Here is a 26,054-nt window from a genome sequence, read left to right on the forward strand (position 1 = left end):
CTCAACCTTAACCCCAACCCTAACCTGAATGGCTCTAACCCAAACCCTAACCCCAACCCCAACAGCCCTAACCCCAACCTTTTAACCCTAACTTGAACGCCCCTAACCCCAACCCTAATCCAAACAGCCCTAACCCCAACCTGAATGTCCCTAACCCTAACCCAAACCTTAACCCTAACCTGAACGGCCCTAACCCCAACCTGAACCCAAACTCTAACCCTAACCCCAACCCCAACGGGCCTAACCCCAACCCGAACAGCCCTAACCCCAACCCCAACTCTAAGCCAAACGGCCCTAACGCCAACCTTAACCCAAACTCTCACCCTAACCCTAATCTGAACCTAACTTCTTCAGACACAACTGGGCCTAACGCCACTGGTGCGGGGCAGAGGCAGCACCTGCTGTTCCCTCTCCCGCTGGCACCACCCCGGGCAGGGGCAGGGGCCGCGCGTTCCCGGCTCCCTGGGGCCCGCGGGGCCGGCCGGGGCGGGCGCAGCTCGCGCTGGGGTCGGGCAGGGGTGCTGGGCGCCGGCGAGACAATGCCCAAAGCTTTCACACAAACAGGGCTGTGCAACAGAGAGGAAACATCAGCTGACAGCCAGGGTCAGTCAGCCGGTGCTGGACGGAGCAGGCACTGCCATTGTCTGAAACGCCGGCTCAGCGGGACGGGGACCAGCCGGCTGCCGCTCGGCGCCGCCAGCCGTCGTCCCCCCGCGTGTCCTGAGCGGCGGCTGGGCTGGGGGCAGGAGAGGGCCTGCACGGGGCCTGTCCTGCGCCAGGCAGCACCCGGCTGAGCGCCGAGCCCTGCGCCCGCGGCACTGACACGGCGGCAGAGCTCCCCTGGGCGCGGCCCGAAACGCTCTGACACCAGCGACAGGACTGAATGCGCGAAGCCATGGGCGGATGCGGTGACATGAGGACCCTCCCGCCAGCGGGAACTGCTGCGCAGAACCGAATCTCCCGCCCGGCTCCAAGCAGAGCAGCGCTCCCTCCCTGGCCAGACCTGGGGCTCTACAGCCTCTTGCTCCAGCAGAAGGCCCCGAGCAGGCCAGACGGCTTCGGAGTCTCTGCTGGAACCAGCCTGGGACTAGGGCAGAGCTGATCCCCGGGGAAGGCGTTCTGGCAGGAGCCTCCTAGCGCTGCCGTCCTGCTCTCCCGGGGCTGGCCCTGTCCAGCTGGGCGCCGGGGAGGGGATGCAGACTTGGAAAATTCAGCGCTTGGCAGAAAATGACAAGTAAAATCAAACGTGAGACTGTCCAGAGCTCTGCGTGGGCTCTGGGGTTGGGTTCACAGTGGAAGCGACACAGATGGAGGTAGCTAGTTTCATACACCCTACGGGTAAAAAAAAACAGGACAGACAGACAAACACGGAAGAAGCACAACCAAGACCACACAGCTGGCCATGCACGCTGGGGAAATTCTCCCGGATCAGGGGCATGTGCCACAGCTCAACCCCCCCAGTGCCCACCCAGGCCTGGGGTCACCTCCGGGAGAGGGGGAGGGATCCTGCCAGGCAGCCCAAGGGACCCCGCGCCTGGTCCGGCCTGGGGAACGCACACAGCCCCCAGGCACGGGCCTGCCGAGGGACTCCAGCAGCTCTGGTGGCAACGGGGGCCTGCTGGGGCCACGGCCTCTGCCAGCAAGGGCCCCCCCACAGCAGTGTGGGAGAAGGGAGGCCAGTTCCTTGTATCCCAGTTTCCCTCCGGCTCAGATGAAAACTTACCCATGGTTTAAGTTTGTGCCACTGGTGACTGCCCTGGGGTCACTGTAAGTCACCCGCTGTGGGTCACCGGGCTGGAGCGCCTGTGGCTCTGCCCCACTGGTCTCTTCCAGGCCCCCCCCCGCCCGCTGGTCACTGATCCCCAGCCTGGGATGGCCGTGTGCTCGCAGAGAGCCTGGGGCGCTGCCTCCTCCACCTCACGGGGCTTTAGAGCTCGAGAAGGAGAACTGGGGACCCCCCGTGACTGGGAAGTGAGGACCCTGCGGGGAGGGGGGAGCCTTGTGCACCGAACGCACGGGGGGAGCTGCTGGGGCTCAGGGAGGGGACGGTGCCTCCTGGGGCGGCAGCTGGACCAGCCCCACTGCTGCCGGGGTCCCCCCCACCGCTCCCCGGGTCCCTCCTGGCCACGGCCGAATCCCACGGAAGCCCGAGGGAATTTCCTCAGTGTCACCTCCGAGCAGCAGCACACGACAGCACAGCACAGGGACACGGACATGCTACCGGGGCACACCGGGGCGGGAGGGGGACACTCACATGCCAGCGCCAGCGCCGCTGCCCGCCCGCGGCCAGGCGGGAGAGCGGGGAGCGGGCCCGGCGCGGGCGCGGGGAGACGAGGTGAGTTTGCTATGGGATGAGAACATGCTCACTTACACAACTCGCCCACCCTCCGGAGGCCAGAGGCGGTTCTAGACAGAGCAGCGCGGACATGCAGATGGAGAGCAGGAAGAGAGGCAATGAGAGAGAATGTTAGCTCCGGTCCGGGGCGGCAACAAGACGGAGAAGAGCGAACGGACTTCGTCACGCGGCCGGGGCTGAGTGGCACCGTCTCGGCAGGGCCCGGGGGCTCCGGGGTGCGCGGCCCAGCAGGGCCTGGGGCCGGGGCCCGGGATGGGGACAGGGACGGGGCCGGGGCCGGGACAGGGCCCGCGGCACCGCGCGGGAAGCCTTCGGCCATCTGGGGTGGGCGGCCGAGCCCTGGGCAGATCTGGGGAAGGGGCGATCCCGGGGGCAGTGAGGGGACCCGGGAAATGGCCGACACGGGGCTTCTGGGGCCAGGGGAGGTCGGGACGCTCCACACTGGCTGTGGATTTACTACAGGGGACAGGACATTCATAACTGCATGAATTCAACAGCCAAAGCCTGAAGGACCCGACAGTGCTCTTTGTAACAGCTGGAGGAGGAGGGGAGGAGACAGGGAAGGGACGGGACAGAGACTGGGGAAGGGCAGAGGAGGGAGGGGAAGGAAACAACATATGCATGAGAAAAGTGCCCCACAGCAAGAACAAGAAAGAGCGGCAAATACAGTTCAACACCTTTTCTGACTTCACCCAATAGCTGTGTTCAGTGTTTTGCTTTCGTGACTGTGAGAACAGCTACAGCCAAAGGTCAGTGGAACTGGATTAGGCCCTTGCAGTGACAGTGGTTCCCAGAGGGGACAATCACAGCTCCTCTGACGCGGGACTACCTGAACCCCTTTGGGACGACCCAAAGGACTTGCCCTGGGCGTTTGCTCCCCAGTGAGCAGGCGGAACAAGTGGCATGTCCTCCAGGGGCAAGGGAGACCTTGCACCCACTGCCTGGGCGCTGCGCTGCTCTCCTCACCTCTCCAAACTCCCTGTGCACCAGGAACCCCCGGCTGGGGCTATCAGGAGGGAGCCAGAGGCCTTGTCCCAACCAGGTGACACGGCCACCTCCTCCTCATCTCCCTGATCTCCAGGGCCCTCCCTATACCAGTGGCTTCCAGCAACAGTTTGTTTCGGCACAGTGGCTACAAACATCAAATGATCACCGTGTTCAGAGTTTGATCCCTTTTCTGCAGGTGAAGAGGTTGGGAACGGGGAGAAATGGCCAGGAGCCGTGCAGTGACGCAGAGGCTCGGTCAGGCAGCTCCGGGCGGGGTTTGCTTGGCCAAAGAGGGGCCGGCAGGTGGAAAGCACAGCCGGGTTGCCCACAGCTGAAGGCTGAGCTGTTTCAGCAGAGGATCCAGCCCGGAGCTGAGGGGTCCGTGGTTGTCCCCTGGGGAAGGGCCGGCACCTCCCGGGGCCGTGTCCCGGCTGTGCCGTGGTGACCGACCTGCGATGCCGCAGGGGTGATGCGGAAGCGCAGGACGCCTGCACACACTGACCGCTCGCCCTCTCACGCTTCTCCACACAGCAGGGTCTTGGCCCTCAGCTATGGGTTTTCTTGGGCTGTAACTGGACTGTGAGTCCTTCAGCCATGAGCGCTCGCCTGCCTCTGCTCCCTCGTGGAACTGGGAGAACTGGGAGCAGACCCAGACACGTTTACACCAGCGAGGTTCTGGCAGGGTCAGAGCATTACGGATGTGTGAGCTGCTTAAGCCTTAACTAAACTTTACATCTCTCATTGCAGCAAGCTGCTTACACCTTAAATAAACATTAGATCTGTCCTTGCAGCAAGCCTGTTCTGTGCTCCTCTGATCTTTGTAGGAAAAGGAAATTTAGGGCTGGTATCCACAGGAGATGTCCAGTCTCCTCGTGTATTCCCCTCAGACTCCCCAAGCCAAGCTCTCTGCAAGCTCTCGCTGGAGATTGCCTGCAGAGCTGCACGCGGGTCCCTTGCCATGCGGCTGCTTTGCCTCTGCTGACAAAAAATCCTGAAATTTAAATGGGTCTCCTCATACTTCTCCCTACAAGCAGAAAAGCCTTTTTTCTGTGACTTTCCCCTCTAGTCTGATAAAGCCCTGACAGAAGCAGCCCTTACAGCTCTTCTCCTGCGCTCGGGTGATAAACCACTGCACGGGGACCTTCCCAGAGCTCGACTCACAAGGACCGAACCCTTCAGGCTTTCACATTTCCCCCCTTCAGGCCACTCTAGCACCGACAGAGTCTTGGTGGGACCCAGAGCTCTTCTCCCGGAGGCCCCCACAACCCCTCACTGCTCTTCCCAAGTCTCGCTCTGGACAAGCATGAGGCAGAGTCACGGTTTGCTCTTCTACTCACTCGCGGGATGAGCGGATGAGCTGTGATTAGTAGATGTTAGTGACCAGATGAGGTGAAGCCAGCGGTGCTTGCTGTGACACGGACGCATGCGGAGACTTGCTACCTACAATGCCCCTGTCTCCTTGTAGGCAACGCACGGCAACGTCAAAGCCAGACCCTCCCCGGGCACCAGCGGCGGGAAGCGCTGAGCTGGTGTGGGATCGGGGTGTCACCTCGGGCTGAGGGGAGCCCTTCCCTGTGGTGGGTGTGCTCTCCATCGCTACGCTGCCACAGCAGCCCCTCGGAACTCTTGCTTTTCCAAATCCCCAACCTCCATCCGCGTCTCTCTCAACAGTCTGCGCTTTCCCACTCCCTTGCTGGCTGCAGAGCCGTGTCTAACGTGGAAAAGCTGGGCTCAGGAGGGCCCCATCCTCAGCTTGACGCCCTGCGGTGAACACTGGGAAAATGCCATGGGAACCCAAAGGGGAGGCAGAGCATCCCCGGGCCCGCCTCGGAGCCGGGTGAGACCCTCGCAGCCCCTGCCACGAGCAGAAGCCCCCCCCACCCCTGGGAAGGGCAGCCCCGGGAGCGAAGGACGCAGCCTTGAGCATCTCTAAATCCAGCTGCCTCAGCGGGGGAGCGGGACGGAGCCCTGCCAAGCCCTCGTCACGGGCTGCAGGTTTGCCTTCCTCTTTGTGGCTGCGCCCAGCCTGTGGGGAAAGGTGGGGTGCTCGGGGGAGCGGGGGCCGTTCGCTGCGGGCAGGGCTGCGGGCAGGGCTGCGGGCAGGGCTGGGGGGATGTCCTGTGGGATGTGGCTGAAGGACGCTGCCTTCGCCGCAGGCGGGGGCTGCTGCCAGGCCCCTGCCCGGACTGTGCCACCTCCCCTCCGGCCTCACAGCGGCACAAATACCTCCCCGAAACGGCCCAAACTCCCTCGAGGGGAGGCGCCGAGAAGCGCAGATCTCAGCTGGCCTCATCAATGCCAATCTCCAGCTTTTCATCAGCTCTCCACGGACAATCCCCTTGGCTGCGGAAAGTGAGCTCAGCTCCGCTTTGTGCCTGAGCTGAGACACCATGAAGAGACAAAAAGCCTACAAGGAAACAGGGGGTTGTATCTGCAGCGGCTGAAAGCTTGCACCAGAAATGTTACACCATTTAACTGAAACAGAATTAATTGATGAGTTTATATAGAAAGAGGTAGCTTTACCCTAGGAGCTAAATGCCTAAAGGGCTTATTTTTCTTCTCTCTCTCTTTCAGATCTGTAGAAATACAAAGCAGTTGTGGGTTTCCAGAACAGCACCTGAAAAACTCAGTTTTGCATCTAAAATTCTGCTCCACATGGTACATTTGGCATGTGCGGCTGTTGCTTAAAGATAAACAAACAAGCAGACACCCAACCAACCAACCACCCACCCTTTGCAGAGCACCCCCTAACCCAGGTTCTCGGCTGCGTTAGCTGGAGCCCTGGACCCTGCTGACGCTTCCGAGCGTTCTGCCTTAGCCCCGAGGAGCTGAGGTTCAGCTGCCCGGGCCGGCGGCGCCACGCCAGCCCCTCGGCGGAGGCGGGAGGCCGGGGTCTGAGCAGGACCATGCGCGGGGGGATGACACAAGCCTGCTGAGGCCGGGGGCCACGGCCAGTCACAGGAGGAGGGACACTGAACGCTGAAGCCACCCCGACACGGGGCTTAATGTCGCCCATTTAACGCGTGAGTCACCCTCAAGCGCCTGAGTTGGGGCTCTGGCGCTCACGCAGCTCTCCAGCTGGCATCTCTGCAGCGCTAGCTCTGACTCACTGGATCGCTAATCACAGACGTACACCTCTCGTTAGTTGGCGTCAGCTTTATTGTGGTAATGGATGTCGCACAATGAATCCACTGCGGCGTTGGGCAGCAGCTCTGGGCCGCGGGGTCCTCGCGCTGCTCAGCGGAACGGCCGCTGCTGCGGCAGGAGCTGTGCGGGGCCGGCCGGGGCGGCTCAGAGACGCCGAGACGTCTGGTGGCTCTCCTGCAGCTCGGCCGAGCACCGGCTACAGCGTGTTGGGACACTGGATCTTCAAGGATCCCACTCACGTGAAACACGGAGGTGGCTGCTGCCGGCCTTGTGTCAGCCTTTGGAGACACGCTATGGCACAGGCTGGGCCGGGCGGCTCCCGGCGGAGCAGAGCCCGTGTGTCCCCTGCTCAGGGCTCATCGCTTGTTCCCAGGGGACAGAGCGATGCCACTCTGCTGTCACTGCCACCGCCCGGCCACGGCGTCTTGGCGAGGGCGGCATCTCGGCAAGCGGGCACGCTGCTGCCCGGGGAGTGGAGCCCCCCTCCGGCAGAGGCAGGGCAGAGCTTCCCTTGCGCACTCAGCCCGGGCCCGGGGAGCGGGGAGGCTGCAATAAGGATTGTCTCTATCGATCGCCTTAACTCTGACCTTATGTTCTCATTCTCAGTATTTCTTGGCCTCTTTTTCAGTCCCTCTTGTCAAATGTCCTCCTGTGGAAGACCGTCTTGGAAGGAGATACGGCCAGAGTTAGAGTTACGGAGGAAGTGGTTTGATCTTCTGCTCCCGGGGGTCCCCAGCCAGGACCCTCACAGACCTCTGCAAGAGAAACGCACCAGGGCCTGCACCAGGGCCTGCACCACAGCCGCCGCGGCCAGAGGCGGCACCTGCTCTTAGATGGAACCACTGTAAATTCAGAATTTAATGGGCTTAGGAGGGAACTCCAGCAATGAAACGTGGCGCCGCAGGCAAGCAGCTCCGCCTGCCGCAGCAGCTCCTGCAAGGGCACCTCGTTGTCCCCGAGTCCTGCGGAACTCGAGGACACCTCTGGGTCTAGGTAAGAGCTTCGGCTTGGCTCCTGACCCCGCCTGGAGCAAGCTAAAGGTTAAGAATGACAGAAAAAGCTGCAGCACAAGTCAGGTCATTGCCCTTTAGTGCTCCCAACGCCCCTGGAGGGGCTCAGACGGGCTCTGGCCGCAGCATCCCCCAGGCTTTCACGCAGCCTGGCCACAGGGGTGCAGCGGCCTTCAGCCCCCGAGGGATGCTCCAGGGCCACCCCGCCAGCACCGTCCCACCCCGCTCCTGCTCAGCACCACCAGGGGAGCTTTAGGTAATACTGTCATTCTCAGGCCAGGCCCAGGAAAAATGGACAGGCCCATTTCCCAGACTGGAAAATGTGCGTTGGAATGGGTCGTCTAAGCTTATCTAACCGCTCTTTACATTATTTTCTGAATTTACAGCAATTTCATTAAAGAGAGGAATTTTTCACAGTGAAGGAGGGTGGCTGACATCATTAAATATTCTATTTACAGCTGACTTCCTGGGAAATATTTCAAGTCTTTGACATCAACTGGGAGCATAAAAATTTCAGAGCTGAAAGGCCATGGCTTTCAGAAAAAGGAATGAGAACACTTAACTCTGCAGGACAGCTGAGAGGGCCGAGCACTTGGCAGCAGGGTGGGTAAGGAGAGGAGGAAGGGCTGCGCCTCCCGGGGCAGGGGGTCGGGGTCTCTACAGAAGGTGACGTGCAGCGTGGTGGCACGGGGACAGGGGGGAGCTTCGGCAGCGTCTGCTGCTCCCGGGAGACGGGGGGGAGGGAAGCGCGGGAGTCAGAGGGAAGAATTGGAGGCGGGAAGGATGGGAAGGGTTGAGGAGAGGCAGAGGATGGGCGAGGGGTGTCCCCCAGAAGCGGGGGGTTACTCGCACACCTCTGGCCGAGGGAGGATCTGGACAGACATGGGGGGCCAGGGAAGGGCTGAGGACAGGCCGGGGGCTGCGCTCCCACCCCACGGGCAGGCACGGGTGCTTTTTGCTCTTCGCTGCTGGTCTGGGAGCCCGAAGCGGGCTGAGGGCAGCAGGGGCAGAGCCCCTCTGCCACCCCGGGGTGAGGGGGGCCAGCGGGGCCCCAGAGCAGGCCCCGGCGGAGGGCCAGCGCCTGGCACGGGCGGGCGGCAGGAGGAGCCGTGCCCGGCTGCCCTGAAAGGCTGGTAACGTCCCATGGGGACGTGCACAGGCAGAGCTTTTTCGGAACACAGGCAGAGCCCGATTTCAGAAGGGTCCCCAAATGTGATTAAACCAAGTGCGCTCAGCGCAGGACCCTGCAGCTCCCGACCGAGCGGAGCAGGGGAAGGGACCGTGTGAGACGCCGCTCTCCAGGGAACGGCCATCGTGCGTTTGGGGCTGAACCCAGAGAGCTGAGAGCGTAGCAGGGCAAGATCCAGAGATTTGATTCCACACCGACGTCATTAACTACAAGTTTGGCACCTACTGAGAGGTGGACGACCAGAGTGGCCAGGGAGACGTGAGCCAGCTGGAGGATGGAGCGACGTGACCCGGGGGGTACGTCAGGGAGGACACTTTGTCCCCTGTGCTACAGCTTGAAATGTCTCCAGCTGTGCCAGCACCACGTGGATTTGTAACCTGTCACCGTGATGACCTGCTTAGGAAAATCTTTCCAAAAGAAGGGTTCCCCTTGGCTCAGAGCTCCCTGCTGAACGGGCACCTCGCTGACCCCCAGCAACCACCCACTGGTGGGACCTGGTTCCTGTGGCTTCGTGACCGTGGCAGGTGTGTGGCTGTGTCCTGACAGGGTGGTGTGGGGCTGGAGAGTTTTGGGTCGCTTCCAGCTGTAACTTCAAATTTCAGAGCCTTGTAGTGGTTCGCTCTTACATCTTGGGCTCTAATTTAAGGGTTGTTTGGTTTAGTTTAGTTTTGTGGTTAGGCGGGGATGTTGGGGTGGCAGCGCGGGGCGAAGGGGCCCCTGCTGCTGCGGGGCAGCAGGTCAGGACAAACGCTGGGTGCCGGCGGGTGGCCGGGTGGGACACGCCGGGCAGGAGCAGCGCGGGGCAGCGCGAGGGACACTGTGCTGCTGGGGGAGCACCACGGTCACAGCTCCAGCAGGGGACAGGGACCCGGCGTCTCCCGAGTGCCGTGAGGGACGAGGGAACCCAGGAGGACTCTGTGAGGGAAGGAGGCTCCTGCATGCCCTGGAGTCCCTCTGCTGCAACCTTCCAGCTCTGCTGGGCAGGTCGGTGCGTGGAGGAGGAGAAAAGGGGCTGTGAGAGGATCTACCGCGCTCAGGCGCTGAGGCAGCAGCCAGACCCCAGCCCGCAGCCGTGCTGACCCCGCGCTGCGCTCGGCAGGGGACGGCCCCCGCCAGCCCCCGTGGGAGGGAGGTCCGGCTGCACACCCGCCCGCAGCCACACAGATCCCCGGCTGCGCCCTGCCGAAACACCCCCCGGCACGTCACCAGAGCCGGCTCGTTCCAGAAACGGCGCCGAGCTCTGCCCCAGCCCACACAGGTCGGGCCGGTGCTGCCGTGTCCTTTCTAGGGGCTGTCACGGCAGCACCCCCGTGACGCTCCCGCTCGGCAGGGACTGACCAGAGCTCTAATACACAGTCTGACAACATTTGGAGATCCTTTGAAATGAAAAGCACTAGAGAAACACACATTGTTATTAATTGTTCAGGAGCAGACATTTAGAAGTGAAACCCACAACTAAATACAGCAGCTTAACAGCAGCATCGAGACAGAGGAGGAACATGGAACAACGGGAAGGCAATTTAAAGGGAAAAAGCAACAGTGCGACTGGCTACGTGTGTGCGGAGCGGAGAGAGGAGCCAGGAGCAGATCACACCCACTTCTGAAAGCGTGTCTCAGCGCCGCCTCTCTCTGCGCAGCCGGGGAGTCCCGACACCTCTGGGACGCCCCCCAGGCACACCAGGACTACCCGGCACAGTTACACCCCGGCTATGCACCTCCCGCCCCCCCTGGCGCCCACACCCCCCCCGGCCAGCGATCAGCGTCTTACCGTGCCGCGACCACCGGCGACTTCTTCCCGGGATCTAACGTGGACCCGGCCGGTTCCTCCCCCAGTGATCGTGTATCCTTATTCAGTTGCTGTAGTCGGGAACTTAGCTCACTGATCACAGTTGGCTTGTCATCGTCAGCCCCATGGATCGGCCTGCTCTCCATGGGGTCCCCCCATAGCTTGGACCTTCTCTGAAAGAGGTAGCGTGGCCGGCCAATGCTGGCGGATGCCAGAGTGGCCGCATGTTGCTGGGAGATGAGCTCGCTGTCCGAAGACTGCTTCAAAAGTGGGTCCCTGAAAGTAACTGGCCCCTTGCTGAGCTGGGACTTGAGTTTTGGCTTTGGAGGCACTGGTGGCTTCTCGAGTATAAAAGTTTGTCCATCCGCAAAGGAAGTGTATGTGTCAGTAGGCTCCCCGCTTTCTGAGGACAACGTAGACATGCTGGAGACCGTAGAGATGGTGCTTGTGGTCTCCAGGTGATGGTCACTTGAACTTCTGGTGTCCACCTCTTCCACTCCCGAGTCTGCAGCAGACTCCGGGGCTACGGGGGCATCAGAGGGCTTCCCTGAGGGTGTTCCGCCAGTGGTAGAAGGTGCTACTGCTGCCGCTGGTATGGATGGCGTGCTAGGCGTAGCCAGGTGGCTGACCGGTGTGCCAGGGGTGGTGACCAGTACCCCGTTCGCAAACTCGTCTGGTGGAGGCACCAGCCCTATCTTGGCCAGCTCCTCCCTGGTCTCCTCGTCACTCGAAGACAGCTGAGCTGGTGGGAGGGTGACCGTGTAGGGCTCCACTTCTTCCTCCGAACTCCCTTGACCCAACGTCTTGTCAGAGGCTGGACTGACCGGAGGCTTCCCCGCGGGACTGGGCTGGGGCTCTGCTTTGGGGGACTCTGCCGGCTCTGTGCATGCTTCAGGGACAGCTGGTTTCTCCTCTTTTATCTCAAGTCCTATCTCGTCTTGGCCATTACTTGTGGCATGAACCATAATGAGGCCAGCGGTCTTCTGCTGTGATGTATCCACTATGCTAATAATCATGGACTTCTTGTCTTCTTGTTTTTTCTCCTCCTTCCCAGGCGTTTCTGCTCTTGCCTCGGTTTCTTTTCTCAGGGTGGATGGAGTCCCCCACTGGCTCTTCGCAGGGGCCAAAGTCCCAGAGTCTGTTCCGATTGCCCCTTTGCCTCCGGGTGAGTACGCAGGAGACACCAAGCTCTCCAACTCGCCCCTCTCTGGTTCTTTGGTTTGGATGTCCACAAACAGGGGTGCTGCTCTCTCTGAGTCTGGGCTGTGGATCGGGGTGGGCGACCGGGATGGGACTTGAGTGGAGAGGGCCCGTTCCCTTGCGGCCAGCGCAAGCGCCAGTGGTGAGTTCGGATCCAAGGGCTTTCCTGTGAGGGGGTGGATGAATGTTGAGGATGAGCTGCTAATTAATGGCTTTAAAGCTGAGACAGGGGAAGGCAGTAGTACATCTCGGCTTCCTAACAACCGCTCATCAATAGACCTGGACTGCTGCAGGGATGGCATGTCGCTGCTGGGGGGGGTCCCTTCGATGGCCCCAACCGAGAGGAAGACAGTGGATTTCCGCCTCTCATCCAGACGACGGTCTCGGTCCTTCATGACTCCGGCGATGGCAGTGGCAAAGGGGATGCTCGTGGCTTCGACCTGAGCGATGCCGGCGTGGTGCTGATATTCCACTCCACTCAGGCGATGGCTCCTGCGGGTGGGAGAGGGCTCCCGGGTGAAGCCACCGGTGATGGCCAGTGCTGCTCTCTCCTGGGCATCCTCCACTTGTAACTGCTTCACAAGGGGACTCTTCTTCCTCTGTGGCTTGGTGGGAGCGAACAGGCTGACGTTGAACTGACCCATGTTGGCATAAGGGTTGTCAATCACTCGCCCCTTCCTCTTCAGCTTCTCCGGAGGGGTTGCGGACGGGCCAGGCCGGGGGATCTCTGTTGGCTCCACAGGAAGATGGGAGGAATCCTGTAGGATTATCATGGATCGGGCCCTCTTCTGCCTTTCAGGGTAAGGAATGGAAGTCCTCGCCTGATCGTACATCTCGGCTGCACTGATGACCTGCGGGAGTCCGTGGAGTTTAGCCTCCAGACTTGGCTTAAAGCTTGACCTTATAGTATCGTAAGCTCTTCCTGGGGGTGGAGGTGGCGAGAAGGATGGAGGGGGGCCTGTGTCGAAGTAATATGGAGAAGGAGGCGGGGGTGGGGCTGTCTGAGGTGGTGGTGGAATCCCATGTCCTTCCCTAACGGTGTCTTGCATCGATGTGCTCCGGGGAAACTTCCCATCTAGCAAAGAAGCAGCAAGTTTCTCGTCTTCACCTGGAAAACAAGACGAACAGTGAAGTCAGAGAGGATGTCTCTAGAGAATTCAGCGCGTGACAGCTGACATCCCTTCCCTCCCCCTGCCCCACCTCCCTCCCGAGCTGACTTTCCCCTCCATCCCTCCCCTGCCTGGTGCAGGCGTTCGCAGTCTGGCCCCTGGCTTGCGCTCCCTTGGCTCGGCGGGGTGGCCACAGGCTCACACAACGCTTTACATTGTTTTAAATCCACCAGCCAGTCGTGCCCGACGCTTTCCAAGCGGGCTGAGCGCCCTCCGGAGCGATGCGGCGGTGACAGACCCCAGCCCTTGCTCGCCCAAACCCGCCAGGCACGGCCAGGTTGTGGCACCCTTGGCGCTGCTCCCGGGGCGGGTTCTTGCGCTCTCCCGCTCGCTGCTCTTGTGTCACACTCACACCCCCCCCCCCCCCCCCCGAGGGGTTACATATGCTTCCATGTGCCAGACTGAACTCAGAAGCAGGGTCTAGCAGGATCTCACGTACTGCAAGAATTGGAAGTGCCCCAGGAAGCTGTTCTTACTATGAACTTACTACCTGGGTGCACAGCGAGAGCTTTTCCAGGTACTTGTACTACTCAGTGAAAGCGTGTGAGAATCCTGACAGGAGGGAAAATCCAGTGAATTCAGTGCAAGAACTTGCCGGGATGCGCGTTACCCGGTGCTGCTTGCTCCAGCCTCCTGCATCAGCCTGCCCTCCTCACCGCCTCCTGCTCCGCCATGCCCGGCCCTTACTCGCCTCCTCCTTTGCAGCCACAGTTCAGCTGTTTTCAAGGTTTCAAATTGCTCTTAAGAAAACGCTCAAGATGGCCGAAAGCCACGTCTTGGCACAGCAGCACGGTGGCCTCTCCTCCAATGGTCAGCAGCATTGTAAGGGCTTTGGCAACTGCCTCGGATTACGGCTGCGATCTCACCAAACGCCTGCAGATGCAGAGGCCGCTGGGGGAGAAGGGGAGTATTTTGGCCCGTGAGCACTGAACTCTGCACGCCACCCCACTGCTCAGACCGCCGCTGCGCTCGAAGCCATGCTATTGTCACTCAACGCCGCCTGGGGATTTTCAATGCCAAGGCAGCACAATGAACTGGAAGCACAAAACAAGTTCAAAGAGAGGCTGGACAAAGCCACGGCCGATGCACTTTTTGTGGGCTGTTACGTGCACAGCAGCCTCTGAACTGAAGACAGTAGCTGCCTGGGTGAGTACTCGGGAAAAATAGCATATCCCTGCACTGTTTCCACTCTTCCCTGGGCATCTGTCTAAGAGCAAGGCTTACGACAGGATCCTGCACTAGATGGAGCCACGGTTTGGTTCAGTACAGACACCGTCGTGTTCTAACAGCATGACGATCCAAAAAACCAGTCATGCCTTCATGCTTATTTCTGCTTCTCACCTGGGAATGGCCAAGAGTTGAAACAAGGAAATTTATGCAGCACGGAGCTCTGTCACCTCACCCAGACTGTCAGAGAACACGGCCCAGCACCACCAGAGCTTGTCTTGGGGACGCGCCGGGCGTCCTGTAGACAGGTCCTACTGCGCTGGGCACCCCCCGCCTGCTGGGAACCGCTTCATCTGCCTCAGATTTCCTGATCTGCCAAGCGCAGCCTGGCCCGAGGAGACACCGGCCACCAACAGTCACCAACACGCTGCTGCAGATTCTCGGCTGTTGACTGTGCAGAGCTGTAGGTGTGGGAGCCCTGGCCTGCCTGGGAGCTCAGACCCTGCTGTGAAGCTCTTTTAAAGTGTTAAAAGCAAAGTATTTCACATGAAGGGCGAAGGGGACGGTTAGATAATCTAAAAAGCATTCAAGGTGTGGGTAGTAGTTTTTGTTTTATTTTACGTAGCTGCTTCTGCAATGATTCATTTTATTCTCTCTGTTCCCCATTTGTTATTTTTCTCCACTGTAAGCATCTCTCCTCCATTTTCTTCTCTTAAACGAGGAGGGGAGTGCTATGGAACCGATACCCGAAGCACTGCCAAGCCGAGTGACCAGCTGGACACCTCACAAGGGCCCAGACAGGAACGGGCCAGCGGGAACTCCATGAATTCCAACAAGGAGGGATGCAAAGTCCCACCCTGGGAAGGAATCGCCCCCTGGAGCGGGCAGGCTGGGGGCTGGCTGGGAGGCCGAGGCCCAGAGCCCGGGGGCTTGGCAGGCAGCGAGGGGGACACGGGCCGGCCCCGGGCCTTGGCAGCGTCCTGAGCAACACGCAGAGCCAAGAGGTTATCCGTCCACTGCCAGGCACGAAAGCACACCGGCAACACTGCACCCAGGTTTGGGGCCCCCAGTGCAAGAAACAGATCAAGGGACCCAGGGAGCTCAGTGGGGAGCCACCAGGATGGTCAGGGCTGGAGCTCCTGCTCTGCTGGGGGAGGCTGAGGGAGCTGGGCTTGTTCAGCTCACAGGAGGAGGCTTTGGGGGGACCTAACAGCAGCCTTCTGGTACCTACGGGAGGTCATCAAGAAGATAAAGCCATGCTTTTCAGAGCCGACCACGGCGGGAGGACAAGAGGCAATGAGCAAAACTGGAATGAGGCTGTGACTGGATACACGGAGAACTGTTACCATGAGGACAGTCAAGCAGGGGAACGGGCTGCTGGGAAAGGGCGAGCAGTTGCCACCCTTGGGGGTTTTCAAGACCAGGCTGGATAAAGCCCTGAGCAACATGATCTGATAACTGACCCTGCTTTGAGAGGGGGCTTGGCCTAGAGACCTCCCCCTTCCGACCTGACCCATCCTTCGATGCTACGACAGAAGAAGAGGGGCTTCATTACAGTTCTGACCGTCTCTACAACCCCGCTCCTTGGAACAGCGGGAATAACACTGATTCCCTGCAAAAATGGACCGTCTCCTATTGCTCCTCAGCAGGAAAATCAACACACAGGAGAGATCACGGACGGGAGAGGTGGGAGGAAGGCAAATTCTTGGCAGGCTCTTTCTTCACTATCTGCAACTCCGCACTGTGACACAGCTCCCCTGCTCGCCGCATGAGCAGCCACATCCATCCCCCCGCGGCCGCCGCTCCCCGCGTCCTGCTGAGGGCACCCCCTTGCCCGCTCCCCTCGGGCCCCGCAGACCAGAGGCACGTCCAGGGCGCTCGAACCTGCCGCGGGAGCAGGCAGCGCTGCTGCACCCCCAGCCCGACACTGCCACCTTCGAGCAAGGGCTGGGCAGGACCTGGCTGAGTGAGACCCCGCCGGGTGTAACCCCTGCAGGAACTTCTCACTGCACTCGGCTCCCTCTGAACTCGGGCGAACGCCTCGCACACCCAGCGTCCTGCAGCAGGGAGCACCGTGGGCAGAATTACCTCCTTTTCCTTCTCTTGAAACTCCATCTATCAGTTCAGTCTGATGCCCATCTGGTCTGTAAGGACCTTTCACGAGGCTTTCTTTGAATTGCGTTGCTGTGTTATTGTGTTCTCTCACTCAAATCTTCCTCGACTCATTCTCACTGCGGCAGTGAATTTTGTAAAATAGAGTCTTCACGATAGAAAGAAACTCCTCACTGATCTTTAAGTGGGATCACACTGGCAAAATGAAACCTCTCCCTTCACACGGAGAAGCATCTGTTTACAGTTAAGCACGAGACTAATCATTGCTGAGTTTTATTTACTGTCTACACAGGATATAGTTCTGTTCAGGGAGTCTCTGAAGCTGAACAAAGGCAACCTGTAATCCCGTGGGAGCAGGATTGAAACCTGATGTCTTGATTAAGCACCGGATTTATGGCGCAGGCTCAGTCCTTGCAGAGCAGGCTGGGCCCTGCACAGACCCTGCAGAGGTCATGAGCGTCCAGCCAGGCAGAAACCCCCGGTAAGAGCAGCGCCGAGGACGAGGGTCCTCCTAAAAGCTGAGGGACCAGCTACAAGACCCATGAACCTATCATAGCTGCTTTTAACCTGAAACAGGCAGAGAGCTGCTTTGAGTTTCTCTAAAATGCTGGTAGCTGAAAGCACAGCTGTCTTTTATCCAACTCCGCTGCCGCTGACTGAAATGTTGTTAATGACTTGTAAATACGTTCCTTTTTCACTTTTAACTCCTGCCCGTTGCTAAATGCTGCGCTGGGCCACGGGCAGACCTCGGCCCAGGGACGGGCCGTCTGCAGGGGAAGGAGCTTGGCCAACCCCTGCAGCGTTTGGAGCCCCCCCAGAGCTCAGAGGTACCCAGGCAGGGCAGAGCCGCTCCCCACCGCGCGCACCCACGAACAGCCCGTCAGCCGACACGAGAAGCCTCCAGAGACGAGCCTCAGGCAGGCTCTAACCTGCAGCACGACGCCAAGCGAGGGCAGTTCCTTTAAATTTCTACCACCTGAACTAGATCTTCCTTTCGTTCTGTCGGATCCTGACCCAGCCGTTCCCCTTTGCTCTCCCCGCGGCGCCTGCGCTGTTTCCCGGCTCATCCACTGGCAGCGACCGCGCGCTCCCGCCTCCCCCAGGCCTCACCCCTCTCCCTCCCGCTGACGGAGAACGTGGCACCCCGTGAGCTGCTTCTCCAGAGGGACAGTGGAGGTGGGGCTGGCCCCTGAGAGCGGAGCATCTGCCTGTCACAAAGGGCACGACCCTTGGTGCGCTGCCCGGGCCCCCGCTCCGTGCCTGCCCTCCACCCTCCATGTGCGTGACTGGAAGATGAAACTTCAGTGACCAGTAAATGAACCCGTCCCTGTCGTAAGTGCCATCGAGATTTTGTCTCTCAGTTCTCTTCGAACAGCACATACTGTGTCTTCACCATGGTGGGGCATACACCTACCAACTGCAACAAAACACCACCAGGATCAAACCACGCAGCTGGCGCATGCGGGAATGAAGAGTCCAAACGGAGCCTCCAGCGCCCAGCCAGGACCAGTAACAAACCCCATCTCTGAGCACCCCGAGTGACTGGTCTGAGCTGGGACGCGCACTGGCGGGTGCATGCCTGGAGCGGAGCTTGGCAAAGCCACAAGCCTCATGGCAACCTCCCTCTGCAACTCGCAGGACGCTCAATGCATTATTAATCTCCAAAGAAAACACAAAAACTCTCCATAATGCTTTTGGGCGCGTTGCCATAACAGCCTAAATCCCTGTGAGAATCTAAGTCTGTGCTTTAATGTGGGATAGCTAATGAGGTGGCTCTCTCCGGAGCACGCCCCAGCCCCGCTGTCCCTGCGTGGGGACGGCAGGGCAGCTCCCGAAGCCACCCCTGAGCAGGAGCACAAAGGTTGCGGTTCCGAAGCGGGAGGCGGCCGAGCATCACCGTGCTCCTGTGCAGGGGGCTGAGAGCAGCCCCAGGCACCACCAGAACGGACAGGGGGAGGAGGAGGAGGAGGAGGAGGAGGAGGAGGAGGAGGAGGAGGAGGAGGAAGAGCAGTGCTGCTCCTCCAGCACACAGAGCTGAAACTGCAGCCAGGGTGAACCCCAGAGCCTGTTCAGAAGAGGGGGGAGCACCGGGAGCTCCCCGGGCTCAGGGAGGGCAGCCAGTCCCCCTCAGGGCAGGGGCCAGGGGGGCACCCTCGGCCCCGAGCTGGCGAGCAGCAGCCTCAGCACCTCCGAGCACCGAGAGCAGGCGTCGTGTGTCGGGGCCCCCGCCAGCGCCCGCAGCCCACCGAGGTTCTCAGGGACCCGGGGCCACCGGGTGCCGCTGCCCGGGCAGAGCCACCAGCACAGCGGCTTGGGGCTGCCGGGGCTGGGCGAGCACCACGACGGCTCCGCAGACCTGCGCGTGTTTTTAACTTCTGATGCTGGAGCAGATGGTGTGGTAGCTATCTTGGAAGTCTGACAGAGATTTTCTTTTCTATCAGCCTCCCCACTGCAATGCATTTCTTTTCTTCACATTTTTGTAGAAATATTTCTTCTGTTCTGCTTTCTTTGTAGCCAGCTGAGGGTTAACTACCTTTGTCTCAAGAAATCTTTAGATGCAAACATGAAATGCTTTGATCTTTTGTCACAAGTCCCTGGGAATCTAAACCAGCTGTGTAATATGCAAATAGTTCAGAGCATTTCTTCACAAAAAAACAACCAACCAACCAACCAACCAGCCAACCCCTGCTTATTTTTCATCTAGTTCCTTGCTTTTAGTAGTGATTTTTATCATGAAGTCAACTGACTGTACAGCGTATGAGCCTGTCATTGTGGGTGTGAAATGACAGCTCAAGGACTTCTAAAACAAGCCAATTGCAACCCAATTTCACTGTTTGGCTGTTTTCTATTTTAGCTTATCTGGAATTCCACAAAAATTAGCCGTTTTCCAAGAGGCATTGCTTTTGGTGTGTACTGCGGCAGGCAAACTGGGAACAAGAAGCTGCTGTCCCCTCCTGAGGAGGAACTGTTCCCTCTGCGGGGCAGACAGACACAAGCCTTTCTTGGAGCAATTAAGAGCTACATGTGATTTTCCCCTGTATTTATTGCGGGTTGTGCTTGGATGCTGTGCTTGTGCCAGCTGCAGCCATTCCGGCTCAGAACAGGGCAGCGCCAGGGCTGCTTTTAATCCTCCCTGATGCAGATTCAGTTTAGCGTTTCCAATCCCCTCGTTGCACGATGCCTGTGGCTGGGAGCCCCATGCGAGGGCCGGGGTCTCAGTGCTCCAGGTGCTGCACAGAGATGATGTACATGGCATTCCACCCCTTGCTCGTGAGCGTAGAACCACCCCCCCCAACCCAACAGACCTGACGGGTGTATAAACCCCACGAATGGCGAATCCTGCATCTCTGCAGGCAGCGGTTTGTGGCTTGACTGAACCTTGGACAGCTTCTGCTTAGAAGCATTTTCACAAACATTCTTACACACAAAATGTAGGATTTAGTTTGCAAAATAAACATCCACTTCAGACCCCACCGGCCACAGCACACTGGTCTGCCGGGCCGCCGCCGTCACCAGACACTCATACAGCCAAGGGGCACTTGTGCAGGAGTCACCTCCTCGATCACAACGCGGGATAAATCACGTTAAAAGCGCCCGTTTCCCTCTGGTCACCATGGAGGTTGCTGGGCACCTTCCCTGGGTGGGGATTTCTGCACCCTTAACGTGTAAGGCTGGAGGAGACCAACCCCACCCTGCACGTGCCACCGAGCGGGTCGCGGCCCTGCGGCGGGCCGGGGCCGTGGTGACCCCAGGCACCGAGGCAGGCAGCTCGCTCCCTTCCGACCACACACATTAACGCGGCGGCCCCGCACCAGCAGCTCATCAATGCCCACGTCCACTTCCAGCACCGTGGGTGCCGTCGGCTCGGCATGGACAGCAGCTCCATCAACACGGTGTACACGGACGCGCCAGAGCAGGCCCTTAAACACGCAGGCTTTTTTTTTTTTTTTGTAAGATTCTCTCTCCTAGTTTGTTTTCCAGATTAAGCACACACACATCTGCTTATTTCCAGCGACCTACCGCTCTCAGACCAGCCCCGTGTGGGACTACAGGCACCGGCTGCTCTCGCACACACATGAACACGTGGGACACGTATGCGCAGCAATTCTGTGGCTCTGAACATTAAAAAGTACATTTTGAATCCTAACCTTTGCATTTTTCAACTAATTTTTACATCCTGGCTGGGGTTCTGCTGCTCTCAGCTGTAGCTCAAAGCAGAATTTACTTCCTATTGGCTTATTCTGTGTGTCAGACACACGACCTGCTCTGGCCCCACCATTACCATCAAACGATGCCTTGGGGGTACCTAAACGCAGCCCTTGCCCCAGAGCACCCCACCCTGCCCTCTGCCCCTTCCTGCCCCCGAGCTCCTCTACGTGATGACACACGCTGCCCAGCTCCCACCTTGTTGTTACTACCTGGAGGAAACCCACTGATGCACGGAATGGAGGGGAGAAACTGAGGGCCCCCCCCCGCCATCACGGTGCCACCAGCCCTTGTTCGCTCTGCCTCTGTCTCCCATCTCTCTTCTCCAGCCTATCTTTGGTTTTAGGTGCATTTCAAACCTTTTAGGACAGGCTCTAAAGATCCTGACATAGACCCTGTCCTGAGTTGCTACCTGCTCCATCACCTGAGCCTGCGACAGCCCCTGGTCCCCGGCCCCCGTCTGGGCAGATGCTATCACACACCGCCCCCCGTTTGCCAGCACGGAGGGTGGGAGAAGCCCTCCCCGGTCCTGGCAGCGCCACCAAGAGACTGAGAGCGCCAGGGAGCTCTGGAGCTCCCCAGCCCGGGCGTCTGCGCAGCGCGGGGCCGGCAGCAGCGTCCCAGCAGTTTCTCAGCACACGCACAACCCTCCATGCAGGACCCGCCTTCAGTGGCCCCGCGCCTCAGATCTTTATTTACACGCCAGCAGAGAGGGCCTCGTCTCTCCTGCCGGTGCCTGTGCAGGCACGGGCGCTCCACGAGCATGGTTTTTCCTCTTTAGGGAGGGATTTCACCCCCAGTTTGCCTTACCTACAGATTTTGTCCGTGGAATTCCTTTGCGCAGTGAAACATGGGGCTTCTCAGCTCCCGCCAGGACCCCCGAGTGTGCTGCCATACCCTGGCGTTCGAAGAGTGACTGGAAGAGAAAAGCGGGACATTTCCATTCCGGATATCAGTGAGGCTCAGCCAAAAGGGCACCACAGTTCCTCTCAGTCCACCTGATCCTTCTGGCTGCGGGTGAGGCCGGAGCTCTACCCCACGTCCCTGCCTGCCAGCCCCCAGCCCGCCCCGGGATGGCCACAGCCCCTGGGGGGCTACCCTGGGGCAGGGATGGCCCCCTCCTCACGGCCGCCTTCAGCCACCCTCCACTGTGCTGCCCCCTCCAGCGTGTCCCCAAACCTGTGCTTTGCCCCACGAAGGGTTGACCCTCCCTCCCTCTCTCCCCTGCCTGCTCCCCGCTGTGGGCTCTGGGGCAGGCTGTGCCCGGGGCGGGGTGGCCCAGCGATGCCGACTCCGGCAGCAGCCTCCCTCCCGTGGGAAGGCTTCGCTCAGGCCGGTCTCTGCTCAGAAGCTGCCTGTCCCATTTTACCTCCTGCTCCAGAAGCTGCCTCCCACCGCCTGCAGCACTTTCACAATCCAGACAGCCTGGAGCTGGCAGCCCCACTCCTACTCCCTCCATGCTTCCCCTCAGAGACGGCATTTTTCTCTCCTTTGATTCCTCCTAATTTCCAGCTTCACATCCAGAAAACTGCAGCCAGACGAAGCTCTCCAGCTCAGCTTTCCACACTCCTTCAGACCCGCTCTTCCGTCCTCCCCGTGGCAATCCCGTAGCGGTGAGTGAGTGCCAAACCACCCGGGGCAGCTCCACCATCTGCCCCGACTCCTATTCGTGTCCCTATCTGCCCCCAGACTCTCTCCTTTCACCCCCCCGGGGAAACCCTCTCCCCACGCGAGTGCTGGGGCTGGCACTCAGCGCCGCGCTCCCCTCTCCCACCGCGAGCCCTCTTCTCTCACACTGATTTCTGCTGGCGTGATGCGCCGGCTTGTTGGTCGCTGCTTCACAGTGGCTGCCCTGGAATCTGCTTCCACAATGTCCGCTCTCAGCGCGGGCTCGGCTGCTGCCAAAATCTCATCCAGTTTCTCTGAAAATCCAAACATAAGAGTGACCAGGTTAGCAAGGGCCGTGCACAAAGGCAGCTCCCCCACCACAGGCCCGTCCCCGGCAGCGCGGCCCCGCAGGGAGAGCGGGTCCTCCAGCACAGAGTTGAGGAAGCGGCCGCTCAGTCGTCTCCTCCCCAGCCAGCGGCTAACAAAGATTTGAGGGGTTTTGAGGCGCAGGAGCACCACACCACGCCACTCCCCACCCTGGCTGCACCCGGGCACCCCACCAGCCTGCCTGACCTCAGGGCTCTGCCAGCTCCCACCGCAGGGAACCGCTCCTGGCTGTGCCACGCTTCGGGGAAGTCTCAATCCTTACATTAAACAACTAACTTTATGTCCAGAGAGATTTCCGATATTCAGAATGAGACCGAGTCCCCCCTTCCCCAAGTCACCATCCACAGAGGTGTAGATGTGGTGCTTTGGGACATGGGTTAGTGGTGGACTTGGCAGTGCTGGGTTTGTGGCTGGACTCGATGGTTTTTAAGGTCTTTCCCAACCCCAATGACTCTGTGACTCTGGCAGGGCGAAGGCGGGTGTGGGCAGCGGCTGTGCCGTGCTAAGGGGAACCCCGGGGACACAACATCGAAGTCCACAGGACTCCATGGGGCTCAGTCTGGCTCCAGCACAACCAGCATGACCCTAGTGTCTGTTTGAGACAAACTGGGACGTCTCCTGCCTGAGTGGACTCGTGTGCCCCAGTGACCCTGACAGGAGTAACCCTGTCCCAAGGCCAGCACGCTCGGTGGCAGGTCCCCACCAAAGCCCTGGTCCCCTCCAAACTCCCTGGTGGCGTCCCCGGGATCCCTGGAGGGGTTGAAGAGTCGGGCTGAGCCAGCGCTGAGGGATCTGGGGGAGTTGGGAACGGTCAGGGGGAGGGTCATGGTGGGGCTGGAGGAGCTTCAGGGGCTTTTCCAACCCAGATGGTTCTGGGATTCTGTGAAGACATGGAGCTGCTCCAAGTAAACAGCTCAGGCCAGCTCCTGAGCTCCTCGGCATCAGACCACCAGTAGCCAACCACCCATGAAGGGGGTTTCATGGCTCCTCTTCCTCACCACTGTGCCACTGCGGCTGTGCTCACCCTGAGACGGTTCACCCGGCTGAGAGGGAGCTGGCTCAGTCCTTATGGCCCAACACCGAGTGACTGTGGGGAGGCCCAGCAGCCTCAGGAGGGGCCGTGGGCTGATATGAAAGACCATGTGCTGGAAACTGCCCCATCGGCGTCTCTGGAAGCCGGTCGGGGCAGCCCTCTAGCGATGTCAGTGTGGGGACGCCAGCGCTGTGATGCTCAGCCCTCCCCCCGCCTTACCCTGCTCTCCCGCTCCTCACGCCGTGGGGCACAGGGAGACAAACGGCCACCAACTGCACTTGGTACCCGCCCAGCCCTTGTAGGAGATGGAAGAGCAGCCTGGAGCGGAGCCTGCCTGCCCCCGGGCTGCCGGGCAGGAGATGGGGGGTGCTGGAGACGCCCGGGAGGGACCCCCAGGAGTGGGTGTGCCTGAGGGCTCTGCCTGCCCAAAGCGGCAAGAGCTCCCCACCATGCGGTTGGAGATCACAGAATCACCCAAGAGTTTGGGTTGGGAGGGACCCTCAAGACCATCTGGTCCAACCCTCCTGCCCTGGGCAGGGCCACCTTCCACCAGCCCAGGTTGCCCAAAGCCCCGTCCAGCCTGGCCTTGAACCCTTCCAGGGAGGGGGCAGCCACAGCTTCTCTGGGCAGCCTGTGCCAGGGCCTCACCCCCCTCACAGGGAACAATTTCTGCCTCAGATCCCATCTAAATCTCCCCTCTGTCCGTTTAACCCCGTTCCCCCTCGTCCTATCCCTCCCCCTGATGACGAGTCCCCCCCCCTTTCCCGCAGCCCCTTTCAGCCCTGGGGGGTCGCTCTAAGGTCTCCCCGGAGCCTTCTCTCCTCCAGCTGAACCCCCCAACTCTCCCAGCCTGTCCTCACAGGGGGGCTCCAGCCCCCCCAGCATCTCCGTGGCTTCTCTGGCCCCGCTGGAGCAGGTCCGTGTCCTTCTGCTGTTGGTGCCCCAGAGCTGGGCCCAGCCCTGCAGGGGGGTCTCACAGAGCGGAGCAGAGGGGGAGAATCCCCCCCCGGCCCTGTGCCCCCCCTGCTCTGGGTGCAGCCCAGCACACGGGGCCTTTCTGGGCTGCCAGCGCACGGTGCTGGCTCACAGGCAGTTTTCCACCCCCCAAGTCCTTCTCCTGGGGGCTGCTCCCAGCCCCCCCTCGCCCAGCCTGGGTTTGTGGGTGGGACTGCCCTGACCATGCCATCTGCAATGTCAGGACGTCCCTGGTGACCCCCAGCTGATCGCTCTGAGCCACGGGAGCTCTGCATCGCCCCCACCTCCGGTACTGACAGATCTGCGCGGAATAGAGGGCGTCTGGGAAGGTCCCTCAGAGATCTCTCGCTCATTAGCCCTGCTCAGCTTCTTCCCTCTGCTGTCACCATTACAGTGGACAAGCTGGTCCCTCCCGTTCCCTGTTCCTGGGGAAACAGTTCTCCAGCTTCACGTTACCAGGACAGAGAGTTTTGCTCCTGAAAGGTGAGGAACCCGCTGCCCTGTGCCTGTGCTGGAGGAACACAGAGCTGTGTGCTGGCACGGGACGAGCTTTCTTTGTGGGGCTCAGCCCCGGCAGGAACCTCCTGTTTCTGTGTGTCCCTCAACGTCCGCAGGGACGCTGCGTCGTGCAGCTGCCGCGTACGGAGCCCTGCTGCTACCAGCTTCACCCCGGCCCGCTCGGGCACTGGTAATGGGGTCTGCACGGTGGGCAGCCCTCTCCTCCCGGAGCCAGGACCATTAACGGCCCCACCAGCTCTCTCCCAGCTAACTTGGGAACGTCCTTGGAGCTGCCACCAAACCCCATCCGGTGCGTCCTGAGGTGCCTCCTCGGCGCAGGACCAGCCTGCATGGGGCAGCACCGGCCTCGCCGGACACGGAAAGGCCACGGCCACCATTTCACCCGACTGAGCTCCAGGGGCCTGACCTGGGGCTGAAGGTGGCCCTACCTCAGGCCCCACACATGGGGACATTTCTGTGTGAGGCATTTTCACCATGGAGCCGGCACAAAGCAAGCACAACTCCTGGGGAAGTCAGCCCTGGGGATTCAGGGGCCCGGCTGGCAAACTGGTGTTCCTGCCTGTGGCCAACATGAGCCGTGTGTGACTGTGCCCATTTTGGCCTCCCTGCTCCTGCTGGAGCTGCCCGTGGCGGTGGTGCCGGGCGGGAGGCTGACACGCAGAGCTCCGGCTCCTTTGGGCCAAGCCTCCCCGTGAGCGAGGGGACGGTGACCCGGGCCAGTCCCTGGGGGTGCACCGTGCCCATGTGGGGTGGGCTGGGTGCTGGCCGGGCGGCTGACGGGGAAGGGAGGAGCCCCAGGATGTGTGGTTTCACTCACCCCCTTTTCTTCTCCGCATGGAGGCTTGGAATCAAGAAACAAAAGACAACATGAATGGCATGCACAGTTCCTGCTTTCACCCCCACTCCAGCCTCGCTGCCTGCCTGCTGTGCCTCTGCCCCGCGCCCGGCATGCTGGCAGGATCAGCCCCGAGGGCGGCGCGTCCCTGCCTCGCCGGGGGCTCTGGGGACCAGGGCTCAGGCAGGGCGGGGGGTGCAGCACCTTGCACACCCTCCCCTGGGTGGGAGGGCGGAGGGCGGGGACCCTCCACGGTGTGATGTCAGGAGTAAGACGAAGGGAGTAAGACGGGAGGTCTGGATGTATTTAACACCTTGAGCCATGGAGAAACTCTTTGAAAAGCCTTTAACCCCTCCCTGTCCCCCAGG

The 26,054-nt window shown here is 60.4% G+C and overlaps 1 protein-coding gene across 11 annotated transcripts in view; it reads right to left on the bottom strand.

The window, feature by feature from the left end:
- The window catches only part of SHANK3 (SH3 and multiple ankyrin repeat domains 3), a 351,907-nt gene that overhangs the window by 17,557 nt on the left and 308,296 nt on the right, over positions 1–26,054 (bottom strand). For 7 of the 11 annotated variants that reach the window (XM_074903628.1, XM_074903636.1, XM_074903631.1 and 4 more), the window contains 4 exons: positions 25,669–25,692; positions 22,124–22,251; positions 21,140–21,245; positions 10,458–12,783 (listed from right to left, as the gene is read on the bottom strand). In XM_074903628.1, the coding sequence (XP_074759729.1) occupies positions 10,458–12,783; positions 21,140–21,245; positions 22,124–22,251; positions 25,669–25,692 (2,584 nt within the window). Of the gene's footprint in view, positions 1–2,371; positions 2,407–5,866; positions 5,920–6,492; positions 7,246–10,457; positions 12,784–21,139; positions 21,246–22,123; positions 22,252–25,668; positions 25,693–26,054 lie in introns of those variants that run through there. The other 4 variants (XM_074903633.1, XM_074903634.1, XM_074903635.1 and 1 more) reach the window with 4 other exon arrangements.

Source organism: Athene noctua, chromosome 3 (assembly GCF_965140245.1).
Source record: "Athene noctua chromosome 3, bAthNoc1.hap1.1, whole genome shotgun sequence".
In the NCBI taxonomy this organism is placed as follows: Eukaryota; Metazoa; Chordata; class Aves; order Strigiformes; family Strigidae; genus Athene; species Athene noctua.